This window comes from Colletotrichum orchidophilum (assembly GCF_001831195.1).
Source record: "Colletotrichum orchidophilum strain IMI 309357 chromosome Unknown Scaffold_34.1, whole genome shotgun sequence".
Lineage (NCBI taxonomy): Eukaryota > Fungi > Ascomycota > Sordariomycetes > Glomerellales > Glomerellaceae > Colletotrichum > Colletotrichum orchidophilum.
The window spans coordinates 229031-256423 of NW_019172990.1; the positions used below are offsets into that span (position 1 = coordinate 229031).

The following is a 27393-nucleotide window of genomic DNA, read 5'->3' on the forward strand; positions in this document are numbered from 1 at the left end:
TCGTTCCAGTCGTCATGTCACCGTGGCGCAGTCACTGCGCGGAGGGTGCCTCGTGGGCTTGTCAGCCCTGCTGCAACCTGCAAGCCACAGGCCGTGAGCTGATGGACAAGCCACCAATGACACGACCCAAGCCAGTCCGCTGCTGTTCGCTGTTCACTGTTTTTTGGGGGGCTTCGCATTCGGTTTCTCGGATGTAGAGCGGTAGATGGCGAAACAATGACGAACAAGATGGTATTCAGCGATCGGCCATACGCGGAAGTGGTAAGTCGCTAGTCTCTACGAAGCCATCACAAATTCTACACACATTGCCGTTGCTATCAATTTCCAAACAACCGCAGTCGATTGCCCCAAGTGATTCAATATCCATCCCGAATTGCCGGTATTGTTGATCATGTTTCGTAGAGTAATTAGCACCTCTGCGATCGGCTGAGTCCGTTTCAAGAATCGCATCGGACGAACTCTCGTCGCGGCACTCTACCCTGCCACTGCCACCCACCGGCTGGCATGCTGCACGCCATTAATCCTGACATACCCCCGGAACGCACGGCCAAGATGCAGGTTCGCGAGGTGACCCCACAGATGCAGGGAATCGCCGTTGAGGAGTGTGGATTCGGGTCGCAGCTGACTTCGGCGACTTCGGCGTCTCCGGTCGCCGCGGCGGGTGGGGCCGAGTGGCCGAACTGGTCCCGGATGGAAGGTCCAAATTGCCACGGCGGAAGAGCTCCACGACTCCGACACTTGCTTGGATACTCCCGAGGCCGTTACCATCGTCGCCAATGAGCTAGATATTGCTGCGTTGCTCTAGGCTGGCTCCAACTTTGCTGGACAGAGTAGAATCAACCTAGACGTAAATCTGGCTTGACCCGACCATAGCCATATGCACACGCATCTATCTTCTGCGTTGCATGCAAGACGTTGCATGCAAGACCAATATAATTCCAGCCAACTATCTTAACTGTGATATCCCGTTGGAACATGGCTCGACATATCCATAGGCCGTCAAACGTTGGTTCGGATGAATGGATTGCAAAAGGCACCCCCTGATTGGTATCCAGGATTTGGAAGAGTGTCTCACAAGCTTCACTGACCCAGAGCTGTTGTTGCGGGGTACTCGACGCCATCGCAATGTAGCGCTGTCGGATGATTCATAGCGCCTGATCTAGCATGAGCCAACGCCCTTTACACAAATATCACGGAGGCGATCTTGTAACCCCAGCAGTATTGGAGTAACGGCAATGATGCGGTGTATGGCTGCTGGGGGAGCATTAATACCTGACATGATCCCCAGAATGAGAAGGGTTGATATGCCGAAATCCTAGAAACCCCATCTGAGAAACGGTATCCTTCAAGTAGTGTTCAATCTCAGGCCAACACACCATGGCCAGCATCATCAGCAACATCCTTCCAACTGAGGACCTCTCCACCCGCGCCTACATGCGTTGGGACGCGACAGGGGTCGAGGAAGTGCCGCCAAACGAAGCTGAGGACATCCAGGCCGTTGCTGAATTGATCAATGAGGGGCAGCGCAGAACATGGAACTCGACGCGGCACGGATATGGCGGTACTCATGCCAGAACACAGGGCATTGTTAAAGGCACATTCATCGTCCCTGATGACTTGCCTCCCCACCTGAAGCAGACAGAACTATTCCAACACGGTGGAGAGTACCCCGTAGCCTGCCGATACAGTTCAGAGCCTGGTGATCCAGGTCTGGATGTTGGTTTCTACTATTCCCTTTCGTCTTTCCAAAATGCTGTGCTTACACGTTGTAGGACCGCATCCCCCAGCCCCGAGGCTTCGCCATGAAGCTTTTCAACGTCAAAGGAGACATGTTCGAGGCAGGCATGGACACCCCCACCCAGGACATTGAGTTCAACAGCACCCCGGCTATAGACCTCGCCGACGCCAAAACGACAAAGGAAATCATCGGACTTCGACTCAAGCACGCTGGCAACAAAGACGAGCTGAACAAGCACCTCAACGCGCGCCATGATGCCCAGCTCCAACTGGGCCGCGACCAGGTCCGCAACACGCACCTCGAGTCCACGCGGCAGTACTCCCAGACAGCGTACCGATTCGGAGATTACGTCATCAAGTACTCCCTCGTCCCGTCTACCGAGACACAGAAGAAGCTCTATGAGGAGACCGTGAAGCCAGAACACGACGAGGCCATCTTGCAAAAGTGGCTGCAAAATTTTCACGCGCACCACGATGCAGAGTATCTCTTCCAAGTGCAGCTGCTGGAGAATCTGAGCGATCAGCCTGTAGAGTACTCAGGCGCCGTGTGGGATGAGTCCAAGTACCCCTGGCAGACTGTCGCCAAGCTCGTGATTCCGCAACAGGACAGTTTCGACTACGAGAGGAAGCGATTTTGGGAAGACTATGCTCGCGTTGACCCGTGGCATGGGCTGAAGAGTTTGCAACCTCTGGGAAGCTCGAACAGGCTTCGACGGGCTGGTACGTTCTCCGCTTTGTAGTCGTGATTGAATGATGTGAAACGGTGACTCTAACGGATTTAGTTTACGCTGCGAGCAGCAGTATGCGCCGAAAGTTGAACGGGGTGAAAGAGGTTCAAGTGAAGAGTATTGATGAGATACCCAACTGATAATCCCGAAAACATTTGGAAGGCCGACGGCGGGCCAAGGTACCTTCATGAATGCCCACTTATGTCGGAAATTTGTAGATGAGATCAGTGTACAATCAAGGATATGGTAGTTTTCCGATGTTGCATAAACTGAACTTTGTGGTTTCTACATGTAATCAAATAAGTATATGGCTGTCGTAGTTGTTGCAAACATGGAGTACCTGGATCCACTCTCAAGTATGGTCAAGATGTCAAGATGACAGCGTGACCTACGTCCTCTCAAATCAAAGCCAAAATTCTCCCAGTAACCATAACCGCCAGCAAGAATACCATCTTTTGCTTGCTCAAGAAAGCAACCCAGAAATTTGACCAAGAGTCAATCTCATCCCAGTTCCCAAACGAGAGTCCAAACGTCTGTTGTGCTCACTACCCTAACACAGTATCCCAACATCTGAATCAGCACCGGTAGTGCCAAGCCCGCATTTCCGAATCCCAGCGGAAAGGAGTATCATTTCCCTAAGCAAAGTATCCCCGTCGAGGCCTAGGGGCTTCATTGACCTACAACCATGTTCTTGCTCTTCCCTGTATCAACGTTGGGGTTTTGGCGTCTCTCTTTCTTTCGTCCAGTGAGGAAGCCTATCGACAGCTTCGTGCCTTTTAAGCATTCCTTGCATCTTTTGAATCTGCTCCGTCGAGGCGTGCGGAGAGTCCTTGAGACAGTCATGTCGGATCAAAAAGTCGACCATAACGAGTGCAGAGTTCGGCTTGAATTCGTCTCGGAGAAGAAGGTCAACAATCTGCCCCACTGTCTTGACCTCGACGTTCTTGACTTCCTCCGGATTGCCGACAAATTTGCAGTCTTGCCACAGTTCGAGGTCGTACGTCACCTTGACGCCAAGCTCAGGAACATGAAGATGGGTATTTCCCCACCGCTTGTCCCGGACATCAGCGAACTGAATCGCTGAAGCCTCTTTGACTGAATTGTCCCACCCACGGGGCAGACCGGCCTTTATCTCCTCTTTTACTTCCCGTTGAAGGCATTTAAATGCAGAAGTATCGTGAACTTCACCGTAGACCAAGCCTTCACTCCGAAGCTGGAACTGGTATCCTCCAGCAGCGCACTGATCGTACTTGCCGGGGAAGGTTGGCTTGCTGTCGGAACGTCTCGCAACCCAGATGCGAAAGTCCTTCGGATCGTCACCATTGCGTTTGTAGATATTCAGGTGAACACCAGTGGTCACTATACCGAAGACAGGGGCCAAGCCACACAAGAAACCGGTTTCGATATCGGCGCCGTACAACGGCCACATCTCGTTTCCATATTCCCCCAGATTTTGTTTCGCAAGGCCACTACCCTCTGAAGTAAGAACCTCGCGTATGGCCATGAACGCATTGATGAAAGTTTCGGTAGTCTTCAGATGGTCTGGTTTCAGTTGAATGCGATTCAGTCCCTCACTACTCTGTGGAAAGGCCAGCCATCTATCCAACCTTTGTTCCATTTGTCGTAGATGCTGGGCGTTTTGGAAACTGACAATTCCTAGTGGCCTCCAATTGTTCCCATGAAGGTAGCCAAACTCCACGTACTCGTCAGTTGTTTTGAACTTGTTGTTGGTCTCTACAAGTTTTAGCAAACTTGTGTGAGTGGACATGGTGGACAGTCGAGGTTTTGTGGATGATTTAGAATTGTCTTCTTCTACCCTTCTTTCCAAGCCGATAGAGGAACGACAAGGCTAAAACATAGTGTACGAAGTTTGCTGTTTCGGTTTGCTCTGTCAAAGTATTGACGGTTTGCAACAGCGTTGCCCAAACAACTCAACAGCACATGGTCGTCTCCAGGGCTGATTTAAACAATTTCAATGGCATTGAAAAGACAAAAGGCATTCGAAAGTCTGTTCACGACCTTTTCTCCCTGGCAAAGCTGCAGCTTCGTTTGATCGCTCGAAAGGGTGCATATTAGCAGTAAGAAACTAGTGCCTAGCTTGGATCAGAGTTATTCTAACAAACACTATGTTTCTTGATGTGATTCATGAATAGATTTGCTTTCGTTGAAGGAATCATGCGTGCGAGCGTTCAATACACACCCAGCGAAGCTTGGTGAAAGAGCTAATTTCCCTCCGAGTATAGACAAGTTGCATGCTGACTGTCAAATCGGGAATACAAGTCCTTTGACATCCTCTATACATCATCATTAATACTTGGGGGATTGAAAGACATATTGACAGATATCATTGATCTAGAGACTATATGATCTATTGCCAAGATTGCAGTGTAGACTCGACCTTCCTCTACCAACGCAGATGGGTAAAATTTCTTTGCAGCATTGATTTCCGCACCGATAAATGCCTAGCCATTCTGAGCTTAGATTAGGTGGAAAATTCTGGTACGGGGTTAAGATTGAGAGTTCACCCAATATACAGACTTTTATCAAATCGTTTATTCGGCCGCATTTACCAAATATTATGGTAAACAACACAGTGGTAGAGACTCTGGCTTTTAATTTTTAAACAGCAATTGTGACAGTAAGCATACATGGCATGAGCTAGAATGGTGTTCACCTTGAAAGAAGCCCATTGTCCAAAGTCTTTCAAGTTCCTCGTCTAACGTTACACTTGGTTTAGCGTACATGATGTATACTGTGTCAGATGGACTGTTGGTCCATGATGGCGTTGTGACCAACTAAGACGATCGGTGTGGTTTCGGTCAGCTTCGGTATTTCTCGGTGTAGAAGCCGACCCCGATTGCCGGTTGAACGTTTAGCCCCGGAACCGAGCTCAGAGCTCCGTGTGTGGTTGCCGAACCCAATTGCCATGGTATGCGGGTCCCCCCACCTCGGCTTTGGGGATCAAACTGGGGAAGTTGAGTGGAAGAAGGGGAAGAGCTATTCTCCCTGACTAGCAAGATATCGTTCAAGCTCCCCCGGTCACCAAGCGACATCGCTCACGTTTACCCGACTCTTTTTCGAGACAGCCTTGGCCGAGGGCTATTTTCTAAACTCTGTTCCCTTTTCTCTGTACAACAAGTCTGGTATCCTGTCTCGACGTTTTCTAGTCAATTGACGGCCGTAGCTCCGAGAAACATCGTAAACATGTCTATCCCCAAAGGAATCTCGTCCGTGTTGAAGAAGGCGCCCTCCGACGTCGTCATTCTGTCGTCGCTGCGGACACCCGTCTGCCGGTCGAACCGTGGCCAGCTGAAGGACGCATACCCCGAAGAACTGCTCTCGACCGTCCTCAAGGCCACCCTCGACGCCAACCCGAACCTCGACCCCAAGAAGATTGAAGATGTCGCCGTCGGTGTCGTCCTCTCGGAGCTCGGCGGCTCCAAGGCAGCGCGCATGGCCATGAACCACGTCGGCTACCCCAACGACACCTCCCTGTACACCGTCAACCGCGCCTGCTCGTCATCGCTGCAGTCTATTGCGCTCATCGCATCGCAAATCAGGACCGAAACGATATCGGTGGGAATCGGCGCCGGAATGGAGAGCATGACCCGAAACTACGGCAGCCGCGCGATCCCCGTAGACGTGTGGCCCGCCCTGAAGGAGTCGCCGGTCAAGGACGCGAGAGACTGCGTCATGGCGATGGGTATCACATCCGAGAACGTCGCAGAGCGCTACGGCGTCTCGCGTGCGGACCAGGATGCGTTCGCGCTGCGCAGTCACCACAACGCCTCGAGGGCGAGAGAGGATGGTTCCTTCGCCAAGGAGATTGTCCCCGTCACGACGAGATTCCAGGAGACGGACAAGCAGGGCAACAAGGTCGGAGAGGAGCAGACAATCACAGTCACCAAGGACGACGGTATTCGCGCCAACATGGCGATCGAGGCCCTGCAGAAGCTGAAGCCGGCGTTCAAGGCCGACGGCACCAGCACGGCAGGCAACTCGTCGCAAGTGTCGGACGGTGCCGCCGCGACGCTGCTGATGCGCCGAAGCACCGCCACGGAACTCGGTCTCACCGACAGCATCATCGGCAAGTTTGTCGGAGCCACCACCGTCGGATGCGCTCCCGACGAGATGGGTATCGGCCCCGCGCTGGCGATCCCCAAGCTTCTGGGTCAATTCGGCCTGGAGAACAAGGACGTGAACCGCTGGGAGATCAACGAGGCCTTTGCCAGTCAGGCAATCTACTGCCTGAGAGCGCTCGAGCTGGAGCAGGCTTACGAGGATGGCAAGGTCAACCCCGACGGTGGCGCTATTGCGCTGGGTCACCCTCTTGGTGCCACTGGTGCGCGCATGACGAGCACCCTGCTCCACGGCCTCGGAAGATCTGGAGGTGAAGTCGGCGTCGTGAGCATGTGCGTCGGCACAGGAATGGGCATGGCTGGCCTGTTTGTCAGAGAGTAGAGTATTAGTGTAAAAATGAAGTGTACCGCATAATGACCCGGAACCTCCTCGCTCCAGTATTCGCAGCGCAAAGTCCTCGTGATCTTCTGCACCTTGTTGCGTCCTTTCTACATGATGTCGCTTTACTAAGCCGAGAGGAGAGAACACGATATCCTTCTGGCGATCGAGCGATTTCTACAGAGAAGGTCTATGGTTTTCAGTAATGCGGCTTTCCCGAGGAGGGTATCGTGCACTTTGTCAGGATTTACACGCACATGTGGGTCTTTACAGGCTGCTATGTGCATTATCTGGGCGGCATGAAGATGTCCGCCAAATCAATCTTCTTGCTATCGGGCGCCGCGCCCAGCTTATCAAGCCGAGTGCCATTCATTCAAAAGAATAATTGACTCAAGCTGACGTGCCGAATCACCACTTCACAACTCTGTGAATCTGCCGCGATGGCGTATGGCCCGTATCAATTACCCTTTCTACCTGCATGGAGGTACATTTGCTGAGCTACCCACGAACCACCTCGAAGTAATCAAGCTCAGGTCACTCAGCAGCTTCTCCTCTGAGGTTAATTGGTAATTCAGGGTTAAACGCCTTCCAAAAAAGTAATTGGCGGAGTAGAAAGCTTGAGCCAGGCCACTGATGGACCTTCCGCGCCAACTACACGGATGAGAATACGATGGCCGACGGCAGCGACACGACTACTTGCCTTGAGTAATAGTTCCTCTGATTGAACTCTATGATCTCAAGCCTCGGCTTGATTCAAACTTTGACGACTCCGACTGAAGTGACCCCGAAAGCTTGCTCGGAGTTCAAACACACAGCAACTAGGATACTCCTAAACGGGACCAAGTCGACTTTTGAAAAGACAATATACGGCATTCAAAACTGTACTTGAGCGCTCTAAACGAACATGAACTACATTAGCCAGAGCAATCTAGGTTGGTAATTTAGGTAGATGAGAGCTTCCTCTTCCCATCTCTTGTTCAGACCTGATTCCATATGGACACATGATGGTGACTTGACAGGGAGGTGACCTTGAATGGTCATTCTTCCACAGAAATTGAGCATTGTGCGGTGACACAATCCACAAGACGTATCCGTACATCGACTGTAGATACTGGGGTTCATTGGTGCCACCTCATTCACTGAGTGGCTGCAAGATACGCCTTGCTTCTCAAAAATGGCACAAGGCAGACTGGATACAGCCAATCATCTATAGACATTGGCTTACAAGCGGCCGCCAAGTGAGGCGTCTGCATATCTCACGCCGCGCCACAGGCGACATTCTTGCACTACCTACTCAACTATCATTGGTGCAGTCGCCATCGCTTGGAGGATGACTGCAGGGGTGCAGATATTCGAATCTCCAAAATCAGGCTGCGAGCAAGTCGGCAACCTGCCCAGGCCTTTACCTATTCCCCCTCCCAAATCCCTTCACGATTCCTCCAGAGAATCTGCAACGTCTCCCTGAATTTTTGAGCGGTACTCACTAAGCCGACGACACGAAATGGAAGTTGTTGGGGCGGTAGCCAGCTTCATCGCCATAGGCCAAGCCGTCGGCGGCGCCCGCCATATCGTTCACATTGCGCGAGCGATCCCAGGCATAGAGAGCGAGATGAGATGGCTTCACAACGAGGTCTGTGACGAACCTTCCAGATCAGTTCACGAGAGGTCTTCCATATTACAAAGTTTACGGGCTGATCTTTGATGTGGCATCACAGGTCGAAGCTCTCAGATTGATCAAAGCACAGATTGCTCAGGAGGGTGCGGTTACTGATGGATCAAAATGCGAGACACCTTTACTAGAGATAGCCATGCTCCAGCTTACAGACTCAACGAGAAGCCTCGAAGAGATCTGCAAGCGCTGCACACGAGCTGTGGATGCCGACGGCAAAGTCAAGGTCAAGAAGGGAGCTTGGCTTTGGTTGCAATCCGAGCTCTCCGACTGTCGGCGTAAGGCGCGTGAAGCCAGAGACAACCTTCAAATCGCGCTCCTCGCGGTCAATAACCAATCAATCAAGTGAGCTTCGTGCCTTCAACAGGGCAGTATCTTGGTAGAGAAGCTAATAAGATGGTGCGGTACTGCAGACAAGTCGCTTTGCGAGTAGAGAGCATTGAGCTCCGGCCGAACAGGGGACTACTCCAAGATACTTCAGGACCTGCAGACCATCAGGAGAGCTCGACCCAGACACGGCCAACAACAATAGATGATATGGAAGAGCCGGAAGCACCAGAACTCGACAGCACTCCACAACAGGTAGCCGAGGATAGCAAGCAAGACGCGTTGGCGAGGCTTCAATCATTCCCGACCATCGAGCCATCAACTCCTGAATCCTCTCATGTGGTTGTAAAGACCTCGGCCTTTCTGGTGGGCCGATGCCCAAATCCATGTTGGTGCCGGTGCCATGCTTCGAAACCAGCCTCGCTAAACACCGCGAATTGGGCTAGAAGCCTAGTTGGAAGTATTTATTTGAAACACGACTGGCAATCAACATTTCAAAACAGCGCAAAGTGTACCGAGAGCAGCTGCAGAGGCAAGGCCAGGACATCGGTGACATTCGAGTACCGATTCCCGAGTTGGCTATGCTCCAGAGCAGTCCAGGTGCAGGCCTCAGTGGATGCTGCATTTGGGCTTAGAGCGTCGTTGAGACCTGTCAGGGTGCTTCCCTTTTACTCAAGTTTTTTGAGATCCGTTGAATTCCCTTCAAGGACAGTAATTCAGCAGTGGATGTTGCACCATGGTCCGGTGTTTCCAGATGACACAAATTCAATTGGCGTCACTTCATTAGAGGCATGACTCCCGTTGCTATCGATGCTCGCATCTTGTTTTCTGATCATTTGACCAGTGGGTTATAGCGACCGGATCAGCTGATGCACTCGCCTACATGCTCCAGCTTTGGGAAGACCAGATTCGAAACGATAATTTTGATGTGTGCGTAATTCAAAGTGTCAAACTCAAGAACTGCTGACTGAAAGCTTTGGCTGCAACACAGCTCCTGGTTCTATAAGGCGCACAACAAGATTGAGACCTCGCTTGATCTACCTGACGAAACGACGCAGCTTCTCCGCCGAGTTCTGTCTGCAGGCGAAGATTATGTGAATGCCAGCCAAACACCGCTACATGATGCCGTCTCCAAGAACGACATCGATGGTGCAGTTCGAGCTGCAGCAGACTACAATTGGGCCATCAATCAGTGGAACTATGACGGCCAAGCACCGATACATATCGCTGCGATACAAGGCCATCTCGATATCATCAAACAACTTGTACGTTCAGGATGTAATGTCAACGAGGTCAACTGGCAGGGTAGGACTGCCCTGATGCTTGCGTCCGTCAGTGGCCATGTTCTCACCGTACAATACTTGATTGACGCTGGTAGCTTTTTGGATGCTACTGGCAGAACTGGTCGCACTGCGATGGCTGCTGCTGCTAAAGAGGGGCACAACAACCAGGCCACTATCATTCACGCTCTGATCTTTGCGGGTGCATCAATAAAGATCAATGATCAAGGTGGCTATAATGCCATCCATTACCTAACTTCATCCAACAACGAAGCTTGCATTATCCGAAAGGGCTTGAAAATCCTCCTGGAAGCTGGTTCAGACATCGAGTCACGGACTCATTGGGGAGTTACCCCGCTTTTCTTGGCGATTGAGCGTGGGGACCTAGCTGGCGTGCAGTGCCTGATTGAGGCAGGAGCTAAGACGACGACGACTTGCTCGACATGGATGGGATTTAATTTGCTTCACCAAGCAGCTTTTTTTGGAACCACTGAGACGATTCGGTACTTGTCAACGCTCAATCTGGCAAGAATTGATACAGAAATGCTTGATCTTTACAAATCCACACCCTGGCGCTGCTTTATTTACTCCTTGCACATGGATGATTGGGATCGGACACGGAGTCTCCAGCCAACTCCAGAACGAGAAGAGGCGTTTGTTTCTCTCTTGAAATCGATAAGAGACAGAAACTTGATTGCTGAGAAGGAGCGATTGACTTGGTTACGCCAATATTTGAAAGACAGAGACCATCGAGGCGCCACGGCTGCATTAAGCCCACTGATCAAGCACAGTGAAGAGTGGAAACAATATGAGCTTCTGGGTACATATAAAACTATCGGCTTGCAGATCCGGGAACAGATGTGGGAGGCAGCAGTGGAGTCCGTGGACGAGGTTGTCGACACTTTGCGAGAGAAAATGGCCGCATCCCCGTGGGACACCGAGTCACGCTATGATCCCGAGACTGATACGGATTCAGATGAAGGGGAGAGCGATCAGACCGAGTCTGTTGAATCTGAAAATGAGGACTGGGAAATCAATAGCAGTGACGAAGAGGATGAATTGTGACAAGAAGAAGTTGAGTGGGAATCAAAGAAGCGAGTTTCGACATACAGGGCGCACGGTTGGTTCGATGATTTTAATAACATTACACATTGCGTATCCAAATTTTAGAGCTGCAGCTGAGTCAAAATCTTACTCTGGATTATATATCGAGCAAACCGTTGGCAATATAAAACAATTTATGGCTCTCCCAAGTGCAGGCCACAGTAGCTTCAAAACATACATATGGTAAACACATGGGTTCCACGGTGTGTTCGCCTCAACATTCCCTCATAGACTGAAAAGGGAAAGCAGATACGAGCGACTCACGTTTCATCGTTGCTATATTCTTTGTAAATACAATTTCTGTATTTCTCATCTATGTATTTTGTATTTGCTAGTTCAATTAGCCAGCGCCCAACGCCTGCCAAAGCTCATCGACAGCCATGCCCAAGTTGGCAATGCTATATCAGTCACGCTCAACCCACACCTCCGCCTCACATCATGCAACAAAAGCCATGACGCTCCGAACCCCGAAGGATTCTGCAATCCCCGACTCCCTTGGCATCAGCCGTCCTTGGCCTCCAGAGTCCAAGATGCATCGTTGATCCACACGACACGTTTCCGAACGAACCAGATTCCTCCCTCTGACACACATTCTTCCATATCCCCGGTCCCAGATTCCCAACACAACAGGCCCTAATCACACTAACCCCAAGCGAGCCCCAGCACTTTCCATTCCCTCGGGCCTTGGCACGCGGGGTTCCATTTTCCCAATTCCACATATTGGGTGTTTGTGGGTGCTCTTGCTCCAGCGACAATGGCTGACCAACTCCATCCTTGCCAGTGGCGGCGGGCGGTGGTGGTCCTTCGTGGTTTAACTGACTCTCGTCTTGTCGCCCTCCTCGCACGCTATCTGTTGCTTATCCTCCGGTTGACTTGTCTCATCGATCCCACTGTGCCCTTAACCATTTCCATCGACCGCCTCTTTCTTTCTACTCCCTTCGCATCCCAGTTTTGGCCCCCGAGAACCCCGCGTTCCTTGCCCAGACTCGCGGCTCCGATTTGTCGGAATCCGTCATGACCTGGTCCTTCCTATGGCTCTTCCCCAGCTGTCCCTTTCAGAATGCACCGGATCTCAAATGTTGTCCCCGCTGATCCAGTTACCCCGGATTCGAGGATCACTCGTAGACATTGCCTTGCGTGGGGAAAAGATGCAACAGTCTTGAAAAGTTCATAAATACCACGTTCTGCTGATTGTCCATGATTTCGGGTTGGTCGATACACGACTAGATGCTGTGACTCCATCCTCGTTTATGCTTATTTCTTAGACCGCAACTCTCTTCACTGCAGAGTTTAGCCCCGCCGATCCCTTCTTTTTATTTGGACAACCCCTTCCATGGAATGAGCTTTGTAAGACGCACAATTTGGCCCGAGCACGAGATAAGTATCAGCAAAGTCTACAATGCCCGCGAGCGAGAAGCGTTCACCTTTGGTGGAGCGCGAAGAGCATGCCATCCATACCGTCGACAGCGTCATCATGGACGAGAAGCCCATTCCTCGGGATGAGGAGAACCGCGACTGGACCGGGTCTGCGAGGAAAACCGATCCGGAAGAGATCAAGTTGGTGCGGAAGTTGGACTGGCGGATCATGGTGAGCTTTCAACGTTTTTGACCCATGGATGAGTTCCTGATCTAACAACTCGTTCAAACAGCCGACACTCTGTATCATGTACTTCCTGAGTACGGTTTCCCCCGCTCAAAACCCCATCATCATGATAGCTGAACTGATGAATCAGACTACGTCGATCGTAACGCCATCGCCCAAGCACGACTAAACAACTTGGAGAAAGATTTGGGCATGTCGGGCACCGAGTTCAACACCACAGTTTCCATGTAAGAAGCGAAAGTCCCGAGCAGCAGTGTGGAAAGATAATGTGTGCTGCGACTAAACAGTGTGCAGTCTCTTTGTGGGCTACATCCTCATGCAGATCCCTTCCAATATGTTGATCACCAGAATCCAACCTGGCATATACATGAGCGCGTGGATGTTGATCTGGGCCGTTGTCTCGGGTAGGTCCTTTGTCAAAATCGAAAGTAGTCCTCGATATCTGATGGCCGTCTAGGTTGCACGGCTCTGGTCCAGAATTATGGAGGCCTTGTTGCTTGCAGATTCTTCTTGGGTATCACTGAAGCTCCCGTAAGTCACGAAGAGTGCCATTCGACACCATTCAAGTTGCCGAGTCTGTCACTCACACGAAACAGTTCTACCCTGGCGCAACTTACATGCTATCAATCTTCTACACACGCAAAGGTCAGCCCCCCAACTCTATCCAGCCCCTACGCCTCTCAACTAACACCCACCCCAGAGGTCGCCTCCCGCATCGCCCTCCTCTACTGCGCCCAGATCCTCGCCACCGGCCTCTCCTCCCTCATCGCAGCCGGCATCTTCGCCGGCATGGACGGCCTCAACGGCATCGCGGGCTGGCGCTGGCTCTTCATCGTCGAGGGCGCCGCCACCGGCCTCATCGCCCTCTTCGGCTTCTGGCTCCTCCCCAACACGCCCCTGACGACGCGCTGGCTCAGCGACCGCGAGCGCGAGCTCGCCCACTCCCGTATGGAAAAGGACAAGTTGTCCGACTCGGACGACAAGCAGGCGTCGGCCATGGACGGTTTGAAGCAAGCCGTCCGCGACAAGAGGACGTGGCTCTTCTGCTTGATGCAGAATTTCCATTTGAGCGCTTGCAGCTTCAACTCGTTCTTTCCCGTATGCACTCGCTTCTTGACCTCTGCATTGCTTTTTAATAAAGGTAGACTGACGTAAGATAGACGGTTGTCAAGACTCTCGGCTTCAACACGACCATCACTCTCGTCATGACCTGCCCGCCCTTCATCTTTGCCGGCGCTGCGGGTATCCTGTTCGGCTGGAGTTCCGGGAGACTTCATGAGAGAACATGGCACATCACAGTAGGCCTCGGCGTCGCGATTATCGGCTTCGTGGTAGCGGCCTCCACGCTCAACACGGCCGCCCGCTATATTGCCTGCTTCATTTTCCCGATGGGAGCTTATGCCGGTTTGTCCTCTTCCGTTCTTTCGATCCCCAGACACGTTGCTGACTTTATGTCCCTGTAGTGAACTCCGTCATCATCGGGTGGGCCTCTTCAACACTGTCGCAGACCAAGGAGAAGAAGGCAGTTGTTCTCGCCATGACCAATGTCGGCGGTCAGATTGGCTACATCTACGGCGCCTACCTCTGGCCCAAGAGCGATGAGCCCCGCTACGCCATCGGTTTCGGCGCTTCTGCCGGCTTCGCCCTCCTCTCGATCCTGTGCGCATGGTGGATCCGTGTCTTGCTTATCAGAGAGAACCGGAGAATCCGGGCTTCCACTTCTGAGAACGTGAACTTGTATGGTTACTAGGTGGCAGATTTAGGGCTTTTTGGTAAAGATATCGGAACTTGGCAGCGTTATTTTAGCCTCTTTATATGGAAGGGCGGGCCGACGTAACTGCTAGGATTGCAGGAAGTCATCTGAGTGAGGTATATGAGCTTCAGAAATGATACCATGGAAGTTAACTCAATGATACAATTCTATCATAGAACATAACATCAAGACAATAGCACGTTCAATTGTAATTTTGATGATTTTAAGCGACGGAAAGTAAGCCATGCCGGCCTAATCCCAAAGTTCATGGCTAGGGCATTTCAGCGCGATATAACCATGCCTTAATCAAACCTTCGTCATATTCATTGTCCATCACACCTTGGCAAATGTTCTTTACAGCGGGTATCTGTACCAGACGCTACGAGCTTGGAGTCAAGAACGTGAAAACGAAGTGACTTTCTGCTGCTATACGATTAGAAGGGTGTAGAGTGTCTGTTGCAGTCTGGTAATCGTCAACTATTAGTACCAGAGTGTATCTAAAGCAACGTCACATCATTAAGCAGCGGTGAGCAGAAGTCCACACCTCACAGCAACCTACTGGGCTCGTAGAGATATGGGAAACAGCCGAGTATTGCGTCACACACGGAAAAGGTAAACCCCAGGTGTGTCTAATGCTGTCATTGACGAGTATCACGGCAAGATATCAAACACTTGACGATGGGAACCTACTTGAGAGATTCCACAGTCTCCACATTCACCGTGGGAATTATGCAATTAAAGCGCCATCTCGGAGTCGTCAGAAAATAAAACCAGTGTCTTTTTGACTTTTTTCTGCTTGCGGGTAAAGCATCAGCCACGATGCTGTCTAGTCTCATGTCACATTATCAAATATCGAACACTACTCGGCCAAGCCCTCACTTTCTCAATGATTACACATCAGACTAAAAGCACAGCAAAGACTACTGGAAGCAACGAGGGAAAGAGTAAAGTACCCCAATGGCCTCGGAGACTGCCCCCTTTTCTTTGGCCACCAATTTTAGTCTCGTGGTTACAATGTAACCTCTTAAAGGGCAGAGTTATTCTCTCACACCAGGAGCTGTTTCGGCAGCAAGACATTCAAGGCTCCACAGTCTTCTCCATACAACTCTACTTCACCCAACGGATTGTCGACTTATGTTCCGAACTTCCGGTAAACCGAGTCGTGTCGATTACGTGATTATACTATAGATGACGAGCCGATAGAATAAGATTAGACGCTTCCACGGTTCTCACAATCTGAGCGAGTCCACTCTGAGTTTATAGCAGTACTGAAAGGTCCAATTACGCTCCCCATCAACGGGTGTCACAAGCCCGCATTCACCATCCGGCTAGTTCGATGACATAATTCCCCGCAAGGCAAAACAAACCTGACGAATTCATGCTCGCAGTCATCCCGAATAGAAACCAGAATGAGACGATGCGAAAAGTCCAGTTGAGTTATCCTGCGAAAGGTCAACAGTCCGAACTTTGTGTCTTTGCAAGAGCTAGTGAACCCCGTGAAATGAGGCTGGAATCCCAACGTCGTTAACGTTCGAGTTGTCAAGCTTGAAACCAAAACGTTAAAACTGGTGTGACGTCGAACCTTGGTCCTTCGGGCACACCCCCTCGAGGCCGACAGGAACGACACGACTCATGCCATACCAAGAACCCACCAGCCAGGCCATTTCTTTAACCTGTGCTTGAGTGGGCAAGCAAGCGGTTCTCTGTGCAGATACCGATCGCCTTACGGGGCGGGCCGGCCGCAGTATGGAGAAATGCATTACCTTATTCCTGTGCCTCCCAACCAGGCTTTCAACGGCACTCGCTGCGTTTTGCCATGAATGACAGAGAGGCCGAGGTTCCCGGGCACATGCATGATTAATCATCATCACACGACTCATTCGTCCCCCATTGGGACAGCATCAGCATTGACCCATCTGAACACAGCTTTACGTTACCAAGTTGCGGGGGCGGAGCTGGACGGGTTCGGATGGTCCTTGCTTGTCTCTAGTCTCTAGAAACGCCGAGAGGCTTATGTCCGGTCAGATACGGGCCCGGGGGAAAGGCGTCTTAGATCCGGACGATTTAATGGGGCAGTAAGCAGGCATTCAATCTGCCGTGAGCATTTCAAAATCACCATGATTTACGCCATGTATGGCGCACATTTGAATGTGAAGAGAGTTGAGTCCAAAGTAATGCCGAAATGGTTGCACCGGGAATCCGAGGCTGTTGATGCAGTCGACTGATTGTCAAACAAAACAGAAACTCAATAAACACTTTGCTAAGACCGTGCTGCTGGTGCTGGTGCGTTGTGCATGCTCTTTTCCAGGTTCACCATCCGTTGTCAACAGTGGGGAGCTTCTGCCGAAGGGCGGCAACCTGAGACGGAGGCGCTAAGCCAGATAGAGTAATACCCTTGGCGGCGAGTGTCCGGGTCATCATCGGAGCTCGTGATAGCCCGTCCTGGGAGTGATTGAGAGGGGCCGGTGCTTTGAGTGAGGCCGGAAAAAGACGGAGGTCGGCATTGTTTGGCAGCGACGCCAGCTAGGGATGTGAACTTGTGAAGGGATGGGCGTGTGATCGGGGCGATTCCGGAGTCCGACTGAATGTTGTAAAAATGAATTGGTCCGACTGGATGCCACATTACCAAGAGCCGGGGTTTTCAGGCTCAGGCTGACGCACAGCACTGAGAGCAGAGCGGGTGCGGTGCGGGTTGCAGGGCCGAGTTGGACGTGGTGGACTTGGCTGGGCTGGGTGTAGTTTACGGACGGTGCGTTTCTTGCGTTGCTCTGCTGCGTCTGCTTGGCTGCGTGAAGGGCGGTACGTAAAATTGGACTGTTGGGGTTGATTCCAATGCTGATGAGCGTTGCCCAGTTGGGTAAAGTGAGTTGACGAGTCGCGTTGTTGATGCTTCCTGTCCCGTTTTCGGGTTCGCGTTCGTATTGTGGAGACGGAAGTATATCAGCATAGGAACCGGCGCGATCTAACACTTTGGTATGCATGCTGGAGGCAAAATCAGAACCTCCTTCAGATTCTGTATCATGCCTCTTGTTATCCAGCAACTCTGATAACGTGACTGCTGCCACTGTTCGATGACTCGACATCCAATTCGCCAGTTTGGAGGTGCTGCCGCATTCTCGCATTGTTGTTTGGCGAAAACTGGAATTAGAGCAACTACAGTATGGGGTACCGTCCTCGTGCGGCGTGCCTCCCGTCCGTGCTGCCGCCTTCCGCCTGTGAATAGCCGCAGTCGGATGGTAGCATCGGTGTGGTCTGTCATGCGCTAAGTTTCTCACTTGCAGTCGCTAGAGAGACACATGGTGGACAGTGGCGACGGATCTGGGGAACCGGTATTAGGTTGTGATCGCGTGTTGTCTGGGATTCGAGCGTCATCACACGAAACACAGACGATCAAAAGCCTCGGCTCATGGTCATCCAATACCTTCACAGTCGATCTCAGCCGCTCATGTTCTATCTACATCGACCAAAGTTCCGACGGATGTTGGAAACTCTAGCTATCCGTAGACTACGGAGGAATCGTCAATTCTTCGGGAAGGGGTGTCCGTGACGATATCCATGATGTAGAGCAAGTGGCGGGGTCGGATTCAGGGGTCGTCCCCGACATTGGGATGTTGGTTGCTGCTGAACTTGATGGCTGTCCCAAGAGCTTTCTAGACCACTTCCTGATTCCCTATTTCGGTCGTCTGGTGTGAGGAGGCTTTTGTGAACGAGGCCCTGGCTTGTAGACTTGACGTGGTAGGTCGTCAAACGTCGCTTAGGACGAAGGTTGTCTTTAGGTTGGGACGAGTCAGCAAACAGAACGGCGCCCTCCGAGGGATAACTGGGGGATAATTGGGGGTAAGTGAAGGTCTGAAAGTCTGTTGTTTACTCCTTCAGCGGTGTGAGACTGCGCTAAGATATTGTCTCGCGGCGATTGCTGTTGGTAGTCTGGCGTTGCTGCGCTGCCGTCGTGCCATGTGGATTGCGTGACCTGGCAAAGGAAGAATGCGCCGTGAATCTCGGGGTACTGGTGCAGCCCGCCCGGTGCGCCATCACGCTCGCAGTGGATGAATCCAATCGGTACCGGGCGACTGATCTCGGACGAAGCTGGCTGATCAACCCGGACGAGTCTGCGGTACCGGCGTAACCCAGGGAGGTATTCCGTGCTGATTGTGTGCAATGTTGAAGTGTCAAACGGGTCGACTGCGAAGTGACCTGGGGCCGGTGGGCCGGAGGCCAAGACATGTGGGAATTCTACTGCAGATCTGGCGGACAGGTCTGGCAGCAGGCCAGAGGGGTGGTACGCACGGTACGTTTGCCGTAAATCGTCGTATATCGGCTGCGCTGATCGCCCAGTTGGAACGGGCTGCGACGTGGCCAGGATCCGGTCAAGGCGCACGTCTTCCGAAAAGAGCGCGAAGCACTGAAGATAATTGCGGCCCCGGCTTTGAACTGCCGTGTCTCTCTCTTGTTGTTTCGACGGGAACGGAGATGTTCATGGCAGTGGTTCCTCGTACCTGTTAAGTCTATACAGACTGATATGACTTGGAGGCAATGTTGGTCTTGGACTTCAAGCTCACTACCACTAGGAAATGGCGGTAGGTCGGTCGCCTGGCTGGTGCGCGTGAGAATGGATCAATGGAAAATGAATTGGTGAGACTCGTCGACTGTCTTCGGTGGCCGGTGGCGGATGGCGAGTCCCGGCAGGCGCAAGTGTGGGTCCAGTCGGAGGAACGCAGGCAGGAGCACTGAGGTGGAGCACTAGACAGTGGAGACCATGGGGCACATCGCCATGAGGTGCTCACAAGCCGCCTGCGCTTGCCTGGGCCACGGCGGGTTGTCGGGGTCCTCGAAGAACCCGAGACGGGGTGTCAAGCTGCTCGCTTGCGGCTCCTTAGCGTCCACCCCTTTTTGTGATTAAGCGAGAATACGTACCGGCGAATGGCTGCCTTCTGCGGATGCCTCAGCTCCATGGCAAATTTCCAATTGGACGCTGAGCGGGTCTTACTGCTTCTTTAATGGAGCACGACGGGGTGTGATCAGTGGGGCCGCACGAGGGAGCGGGAACTTGTGAACTCTGGCAATCTGGGAAAGAAGACAATTTGCGGGCGAACAGCAGGGGCTGCCTGGCCTTATCCAGATGGATTGGCGAAGACGAAGAGAGCGAGAAAGTTACGATGGTCGCAGGAGCAAGCAGGGGACATGCCCTCCTTTCCTGGTGGAGATCATTTTGGTGCTCCGCCCACACATAGTATGAACGTCCGTAAATCGAACAGAGCCAAGACTCGAGCAAGAGACGCTGACCGCGAAGTGCAAATTAGTTGCTTTGCACCCAGCATTTGCTGAAGTGCCCTACCAAGTACGTACCCAGATGGGCAGATGGGAAAAGGAGTCTTGATCACACCCGATAGCAGGGCTCTGCCAGTCATTCGTGCCATCCATCCAACCTGTCGGGGATACATCCACCCGTCAGCAACCTTCTCTTGCCTTCTTCCCGGTACACTGTGAGCGCCCTCATTGGGTGGTTGTCGGGCTGATAGAGTGCAACCTAAGGTAGGGTAAATACGTTGTGTGCGGCGTGCGTGCCTGCCATGATATTGGGAAATGGAGCGGGGAACAAGCTGAGACTGATGAACACCAGATACTTGATACCCATCCATACTCCCACAGAGTTCCCGGTGACAGGGTTGGCAGTCTTACAGGCATCTTTGGAGGGTCTTGCGCGTCCTTACTCGTTGCCGCATGTGCACCATGGATATCCGCGATGAGGTGAGATTGGCACGTCCGCAGCCTTGTCATGCTGCTGGCATCGGGTTGCTGTTGGGGTTACTGTCATCTGACAAGAGATGCCAATCGTTCCCTGACAATGGCATTAAATGCAGTTTGCAACTGCAGGGAAACGGTAACCAGTTGTAGACATGTTGTAGTGCCAAATGGCGGGCTAGACTCCCTGGCGACGCTCTCTCGACCTGCTACCCAAATGGTATTGCTTGCGCTGGGACGGGCAATTGGCATCGTGGCCTCGGGGATTGACAAGATGCCGATAGGAACCAAGGGTCCAGACTGGCGCGACGCAGTCTCGCAGGGCATTGTTCCGGGCCCCTGCTGTGATTTGATTGTTGGATCTCGGGGGTGCCAGAGAGACTCGCAGACGTTCTTTTTTCTAGCTTTTTTAGTCGGGGTCGGTGAGACAGAGTACCGGGACCCTGTCCTTTCTGCAGGTGCTCCATCTAGTGTAGTCTATCCGTAGAGTGGATTCAAAAATGATTTTGTGTAATTCCGGACTTGAAGTGTCTTACAGCCGATCTTGCAGTGATGTACGTATCCGACTCTCGATATCCGTGGCTGGCAGTAACGCTTCGCGATTATGGTTAAGGTATGGTTGTTGGCTGGGCCCGTTTAAGGACCACCCCGCATACCAGGTGAACGGGGTGGCTGCGAATCTATGAGCACAGAGTTCGTCACTAACTCTGCGATTTGTAGCCCAGTCCCTGACTGTCGACAATGGTGATGCAGTCTCGTGGTGCAAGTCCAGCGCTGCGTGTTGAGAGACTGAGACTTTTCTCTGCGCCGGCTGCGTTCGACCGAATTTCGACGGTGCTTACAACTCACGCCCCTGCCGGCGGAGTTTGGACTCTGGCAAAGCCGCAAATGTGCTCAAATGGTCAGAGTTATCTGCCAAGTCGAGGCTGATGCTGTGACATCCAGCCAAAGTCCGCAAGTATTCGCGCCAAAAGTATCCACACCCTCTAGAAATGCATCTGCCACAGGGTGTCAACCGTCGATTCGGCGGTCGTGGTGGGTTCCAAGGCGAAGAGGAGGAAGCTAGGGGTTACTGCGCATTTTGTGGGCCACGCCGAGCGCGTCATCCTCGCTATCTAAGGTACTGGAAAGAACGAGAGGGTGAGCTTGTGAGCCTGTGAGGCGAGTCGGAAAAATCAAACCAGGTATCCGTACGGCAAGTATTGTTCCTAGGCAGTACGTACCTCGTATATTGGAGCTGCAGGCGGCGTACTTTGAGAAAAGTATCTTTTGCCATGCTGCCGCGCGTAAAGATACATCCACCCGCCGCGCGCCTTCCCTTCACTGCCAAGCCTGTCGGAACCCCCTCACACCCCTGTACAGTACGTACTACAGAATCCACGCCAGCGGACATCCATTTCAGGACGTTTCGATTTTCTGGCATTGGCCCCATTCGATCTGGAGACTTTTCGGTGCATTCTGCGGAGGGCATTCGGTCGTGTCAGTCTTGATTAGGCATTTTGATTTTATTCCGACTGCTTTGTTTTGTTATTTTTCTTTTTCCCTTCTTATTATTATTTTATTATTCTGGTTATGCCAGTCCTCTTTGCCTGCCCCATGCTCCCCTTCCCCTTCCAGGCCCAGCTCCATTCCGTCCCATCTTTCCTACCGTGCTCCTCGACGCTGTACCTTTCATCCTGGTCACCCTGAGCTGCTGGGATCTTCTTTTTTAAATCCTCGCAGACCTCCCACCACCATTTCTTCCATTCGAGGTGCTTCTTCTACCCTTCCCCTTCCGTCACCTTCGACCTCTTCCCTCCTTTCCTCCTCACTTCCTTTTCTTTATTCGCGTCGGTCCTTTAATCAATACCCTCTCTACCAGTACCTATCTGGTTGCACTCTTAGTACCTAATACCGAAGATAAACAAGTCACCACACCGTCGTGGAATCGACGCTGCGACGAGAGAGAAGAGGCTGTATTCTCGAATCTGTGCCGAGCGGGTGATCCTGGAACACCCAGCAATACCGACGACACTAAGGTGCCGACTGACAAGCCTGACTTTTTGACACTTTGGGATCGCGGTTGAATCCGCCCCCGTACGACCATCCGCGAACATGGCTTTCGCCGGAATGGCTTCCGTCCCCAATTATGACAGCACGGCCCAGACGTCTGGTGTTCCGATCACCTCTGCCCGCAGTCAACACCACGAGGAGGAGGAGACTGCTACCGCAAACCTGAACAACGTCGACACTGCCGCCACATCCATTACCGAGGTTGCAGGAAGCGACAAGGCCCCCAAGAAGTCCCAGGCCCCTTTCGACAGCGACAAGATCTCCGCCGAGGGAGAAGATGAGGATTCCGAGATGGAACGCCGCCACTCACTGGTGCAGTCGCTCGCCCGGAAGTACTCCCATGCTACGGCCAACGGCACCGTGGCAGGAAACCCCTTCTTCGCCGACGAGTCTTCGCCCCTGAACCCGAACTCGCCCGACTTCAACGGCCGTGCTTGGGCTCGCGCCATGGTTGACCTTGTCCAGCAAAATGGCGCTTCCTTCCGTACCTCTGGTGTCGCTTTCCAGAACCTCAACGTCTTCGGTTTCGGCCAGGCCACCGACTACCAGAAGGATGTCGGAAACATCTGGTTGAGTTTGGCTGGTCTTGCGCGCAAGCTTACCGGTGGAGGTGGGCAGACAAGAATCGATATTCTTCGCAACTTTGACGGCCTCGTTCGCAAGGGTGAGATGTTGGTTGTCCTTGGTCCTCCCGGTTCTGGTTGCTCTACTTTCCTGAAGACCATCGCCGGTGAGACTAACGGTCTCTACACCGACGACAGCTCCTACTTCAACTACCAAGGTGAGTGGCGGAAGCCCCCCGAATCCAGTTTGCAGGGGTTCACCGTTGCTGGCGTCGAGTCTTCTCGTCTCCAAGACATGGCAACCCCCACTTGGTGTAACATCGTGTCACTCGACCGGTGCTGACAGGGCTCAGGAATGACTTCCAAGGAGATGCACACCCATCACCGCGGTGAGGCCATCTACACGGCCGAAGTGGACGTCCACTTCCCTCAATTGTCTGTTGGCGACACTTTGACATTCGCCGCCCGCGCTCGTCAACCCCGACGGCTTCCCGAGGGTATCAGCAGCAACGACTTCGCCCAGCATCTCAGGGATGTTGTCATGGCTATGTTTGGCATTTCGCACACCATCAACACCCGCGTTGGTAACGAGTACATTCGGGGTGTGTCTGGTGGTGAGCGCAAACGTGTCACCATCGCCGAGGCTGCACTTTCTGGCGCCCCTCTGCAATGCTGGGACAACAGTACTCGTGGTCTGGATTCTGCTAATGCTATTGAATTCTGCAAGACCCTTCGTCTGCAAACCGAGCTCTTCGACAACACGGCCTGTGTGTCTATTTACCAGGCACCCCAGAGCGCGTACGACCTCTTCGACAAGGTTGCCGTCTTGTATGAGGGTCGCCAGATCTTCTTCGGCAAGGCCACTGACGCCAGGCAATACTTCATTGATCTCGGATACGACTGCCCTGCCCGAGCTACTACCCCGGATTTCTTGACTTCCATGACGAGTCCCCAGGAGCGTCACGTTCGCCCCGGCTGGGAGAACAGGGCTCCTCGTACCCCTGACGAGTTTGCGACCGCCTGGAAAAACAGCGCCAACTACACCGCCCTGCAAGCTGAGATTGAGGAGTACAAGCAGACTCACCCTCTCAACGGTCCCGACGCCGTGGCTTTCCGTGCCTCGAAGAAGGCCCAGCAGGCCAAGGGTCAGCGTGCCAAGTCCCCCTTCACTCTGTCCTACCCTCAGCAGATCAAGCTTTGCCTGTGGCGTGGATGGAGACGCCTGATCGGTGATCCCAGCATCACACTCGGTTCGCTTATCGGAAATGTCATCATGGGTCTCATTATTGGAAGTGTCTTCTACAACTTGCAGCAGGACACGAAGAGTTTTTTCCAACGTGGTGCCCTCCTCTTCTTCGCTCTGCTCATGAACGCCTTCTCAAGTGCCCTCGAAGTAAGTCCCAGCATCCTTCTATTTCCTTGTACTCGTGAGTAGACCATGCGCTGACCTGAACCCAGATTCTGACTCTGTACTCTCAACGTCCGATTGTCGAAAAGCACTCTCGTTATGCTCTGTACCACCCTTCCGCCGAAGCTGTTGCGTCCATGTTGTGCGACATGCCGTATAAGATTATGAACACAATCGTCTTCAATCTGGTCCTTTACTTCATGACGAATCTGCGACGCGAGCCTGGAGCATTCTTCTTCTTCCTCCTGATGTCCTTCTTCACCGTCCTGACAATGTCAATGATCTTCCGAACCATTGCTTCGTCATCTCGAACACTCTCGCAAGCCATGGTCCCCGCCGCCATTCTGATCCTGGATCTCGTCATTTTCACTGGATTCGTTATTCCCATCGATTACATGCTGGGTTGGTGCCGATGGCTCAACTACCTCGATCCTCTGGCATACTCCTTCGAATCACTCATCGTCAACGAGTTCCACGGCCGAAACTTCGCTTGCTCGGAAAGCCAATTCGTCCCTAGCTCCTCCGTTCCTGGTTACGCCAACCTTCCATCCGCCCAGCGTGTATGCAGCGCTGTTGGGTCTGTTGCTGGTCTTGATTACGTGAGCGGCGATGACTATGTTGGTTCTGGTTTCCGCTACTCATATGCCAACCGCTGGCGCAACTTTGGTATCCTCATTGCTTTCATGCTGTTCTTCCTCATGACCTATATGGTAACGGCTGAATTGGTCTCGGAGAAGAAGTCAAAGGGAGAAGTCCTCGTATTCCGTCGCGGATACAAGCCCGCTGCCCTCAACGAGAAGCATTCCGATGACCCAGAGGATATCCGTGTCGGACCCGTCACCACCGCCGATCGCGCCCGTATCAACCCGAAGAACGATGGTCTCATTGAGGAGCAAAAGTCTACTTTCCACTGGAACGACGTCTGTTACGAAGTCCAGATCAAGAACGAGACAAGACGCATTCTTGATCATGTTGACGGATGGGTAAAGCCGGGTACTTTGACTGCTCTCATGGGTGTGTCAGGTGCTGGCAAGACTACGCTTTTGGATTGCTTGGCTGATCGTACCTCCATGGGTGTCATCACTGGTGAGATGCTGGTTGACGGTTACCACCGTGATGCCTCATTCCAACGCAAGACCGGTTACGTCCAGCAGCAAGATTTGCACCTGCAGACTACTACTGTGCGCGAGGCTCTCAACTTCTCTGCCCTGCTTCGTCAACCCGAACACGTTCCGAAGCAAGAGAAACTCGACTATGTTGAGGAGGTCATCAAGCTCTTGGATATGGAAGAGTACGCCGATGCCGTGGTCGGTGTCCCTGGAGAAGGTCTCAATGTCGAACAACGTAAGCGTCTGACTATTGGCGTCGAGCTGGTTGCGAAGCCACCTCTGTTGCTCTTTGTTGATGAGCCTACTTCCGGTCTTGACTCACAGACTTCCTGGGCTATCCTCGATCTCTTGGAGAAGTTGACCAAGAGTGGCCAGGCTATCCTCTGCACTATTCACCAGCCTTCAGCTATGCTTTTCCAGCGTTTCGATCGTCTCCTCTTCCTCGCCAAGGGTGGCCGTACTGTCTATTTTGGCGACATTGGCGAGAACTCCAAGGTCATGACCTCTTACTTTGAGCGTATGAGTGGCATGACGTGCCCCCACGATGCGAACCCGGCCGAGTGGATGTTGGAGGTGATTGGCGCCGCTCCCGGATCTCACACTGATGTCGACTGGCATCAGGCTTGGCGCAAATCTGAGGAATTCCAGAGTGTCCAGAACGAGTTGCAGAGACTCAAGGATGAGCGTGTCATTGAGACCACGGCTGCCCACGACAAGGGTAGCTACCGCGAATTCGCTGCTCCTTTCTTCGCCCAGCTCAAGGAGGTTACCCACCGTGTATTCCAACAGTACTGGAGAACCCCCTCTTACATCTACGCCAAGGCTGCGCTCTGCACTCTGGTTGCTGCATTCATCGGTTTCGTTTTCTTCAAGGCTCCCAACACCCAGCAGGGTCTCCAGAACCAGATGTTTGCCATTTTCAACTTGCTCACCGTCTTTGGCCAGCTCGTCCAGCAGACCATGCCTCACTTTGTCATTCAGCGGTCCTTGTACGAAGTGCGAGAACGTCCGTCCAAGGTGTATGGCTGGAAGGTCTTCATGCTGAGCCAGATTATCGTCGAACTTCCTTGGAATACCCTCATGGCCGCCATTATGTACTTCTGTTGGTACTACCCTGTCGGTCTGTACCAGAACGCGATTCCGGCCGACCAGGTCACCGAGCGTGGTGCACTGATGTTCCTCTACCTGCTCGTCTTCCTGCTGTTCACATCGACCTTCACCGACTTCATCATCGCTGGTTTCGAGACCGCCGAGGCTGGTGGCAACATTGCCAACTTGCTCTTTATGCTTTGTCTCATTTTCTGTGGTGTGCTCGCCAACCCCGACACCATTCCCCGCTTCTGGATTTTCATGTATCGGGTATCGCCCTTCACGTACATTGTCTCCGGCATGTTATCAACGGCTGTCGCCAACACAGAGGTTATATGTGCTGCCAACGAGTTCCTCCACTTCGATCCTCCTTCGGGACAAAGTTGTGGAGTCTTCCTCAAGAACTACATCGAGGCCGCCGGCGGATACCTACGCGACGCCAACGCCACCACCGACTGCCAGTTCTGCACCATTCAGGACACGAACGTCTTTCTGGCCAGCGTCAAGAGCGACTACAACGACCGCTGGAGGAACTTTGGCATTGCCTGGGTCTACATCATCTTCAACATCTTCGCCGCCCTGGGGTTGTACTGGTTGGCGAGAGTGCCGAAGAAGGGTGGTCTCTTTGGCAAGAAGAAGACAGAGTAAGGGTGCCGTCACAAACAAAAGTTGATTCCCGATACGAAAAGGATGAGAAGAAAATGAGAGGAAATGACACAATGTTGGAGGTATTATGTGTGTATGAGTGAGCTGATTAGAGAGGAGAGCTCG

General features: G+C 52.5%; 8 protein-coding genes across 8 annotated transcripts; 6 read left to right on the top strand and 2 right to left on the bottom strand.

Moving 5' to 3' along the window:
- Positions 1-504: 504 nt before the first annotated feature.
- Positions 505-780, top strand: CORC01_05046 (uncharacterized protein; the record flags this gene model as incomplete). The annotated part of the gene is made up of 1 exon (XM_022616693.1): positions 505-780. The coding sequence occupies one exon, from the start codon at positions 505-507 to the stop codon at positions 778-780; it is 276 nt and encodes a 91-aa protein (XP_022476834.1).
- A 597-nt stretch (positions 781-1377) lies between these two features.
- CORC01_05047 (uncharacterized protein) lies at positions 1378-2605 on the top strand (the record flags this gene model as incomplete). The annotated part of the gene is made up of 3 exons (XM_022616694.1): positions 1378-1716; positions 1773-2457; positions 2520-2605. The coding sequence occupies 3 exons, from the start codon at positions 1378-1380 to the stop codon at positions 2603-2605; spliced, it is 1110 nt and encodes a 369-aa protein (XP_022476835.1).
- Positions 2606-3171: 566 nt separating this feature from the next.
- On the bottom strand, positions 3172-4233 carry CORC01_05048 (thiamine pyrophosphokinase; the record flags this gene model as incomplete). The annotated part of the gene is made up of 1 exon (XM_022616695.1): positions 3172-4233. One exon carries the CDS (start codon positions 4231-4233, stop codon positions 3172-3174), a length of 1062 nt encoding a protein of 353 aa, XP_022476836.1.
- A 1436-nt stretch (positions 4234-5669) lies between these two features.
- On the top strand, positions 5670-6926 carry CORC01_05049 (acetyl-CoA acetyltransferase; the record flags this gene model as incomplete). The annotated part of the gene is made up of 1 exon (XM_022616696.1): positions 5670-6926. One exon carries the CDS (start codon positions 5670-5672, stop codon positions 6924-6926), a length of 1257 nt encoding a protein of 418 aa, XP_022476837.1.
- Positions 6927-8424: 1498 nt separating this feature from the next.
- On the top strand, positions 8425-11264 carry CORC01_05050 (pfs domain-containing protein; the record flags this gene model as incomplete). Its single annotated transcript, XM_022616697.1, has 6 exons — positions 8425-8553; positions 8639-8937; positions 9006-9285; positions 9423-9519; positions 9774-9849; positions 9911-11264. 6 exons carry the CDS (start codon positions 8425-8427, stop codon positions 11262-11264), a joined length of 2235 nt encoding a protein of 744 aa, XP_022476838.1.
- Positions 11265-12702: 1438 nt separating this feature from the next.
- On the top strand, positions 12703-14656 carry CORC01_05051 (major facilitator superfamily transporter; the record flags this gene model as incomplete). Its single annotated transcript, XM_022616698.1, has 9 exons — positions 12703-12891; positions 12953-12980; positions 13037-13133; positions 13201-13310; positions 13364-13437; positions 13503-13551; positions 13607-14004; positions 14067-14310; positions 14370-14656. The coding sequence occupies 9 exons, from the start codon at positions 12703-12705 to the stop codon at positions 14654-14656; spliced, it is 1476 nt and encodes a 491-aa protein (XP_022476839.1).
- A 2313-nt stretch (positions 14657-16969) lies between these two features.
- On the bottom strand, positions 16970-19611 carry CORC01_05052 (uncharacterized protein; the record flags this gene model as incomplete). Its single annotated transcript, XM_022616699.1, has 8 exons — positions 16970-17127; positions 17286-17684; positions 17817-17872; positions 17935-17977; positions 18316-18412; positions 18528-19083; positions 19401-19514; positions 19574-19611. The coding sequence occupies 8 exons, from the start codon at positions 19609-19611 to the stop codon at positions 16970-16972; spliced, it is 1461 nt and encodes a 486-aa protein (XP_022476840.1).
- A 2884-nt stretch (positions 19612-22495) lies between these two features.
- On the top strand, positions 22496-27270 carry CORC01_05053 (ABC-2 type transporter; the record flags this gene model as incomplete). Its single annotated transcript, XM_022616700.1, has 3 exons — positions 22496-23234; positions 23370-24409; positions 24475-27270. 3 exons carry the CDS (start codon positions 22496-22498, stop codon positions 27268-27270), a joined length of 4575 nt encoding a protein of 1524 aa, XP_022476841.1.
- Positions 27271-27393: the final 123 nt, after the last annotated feature.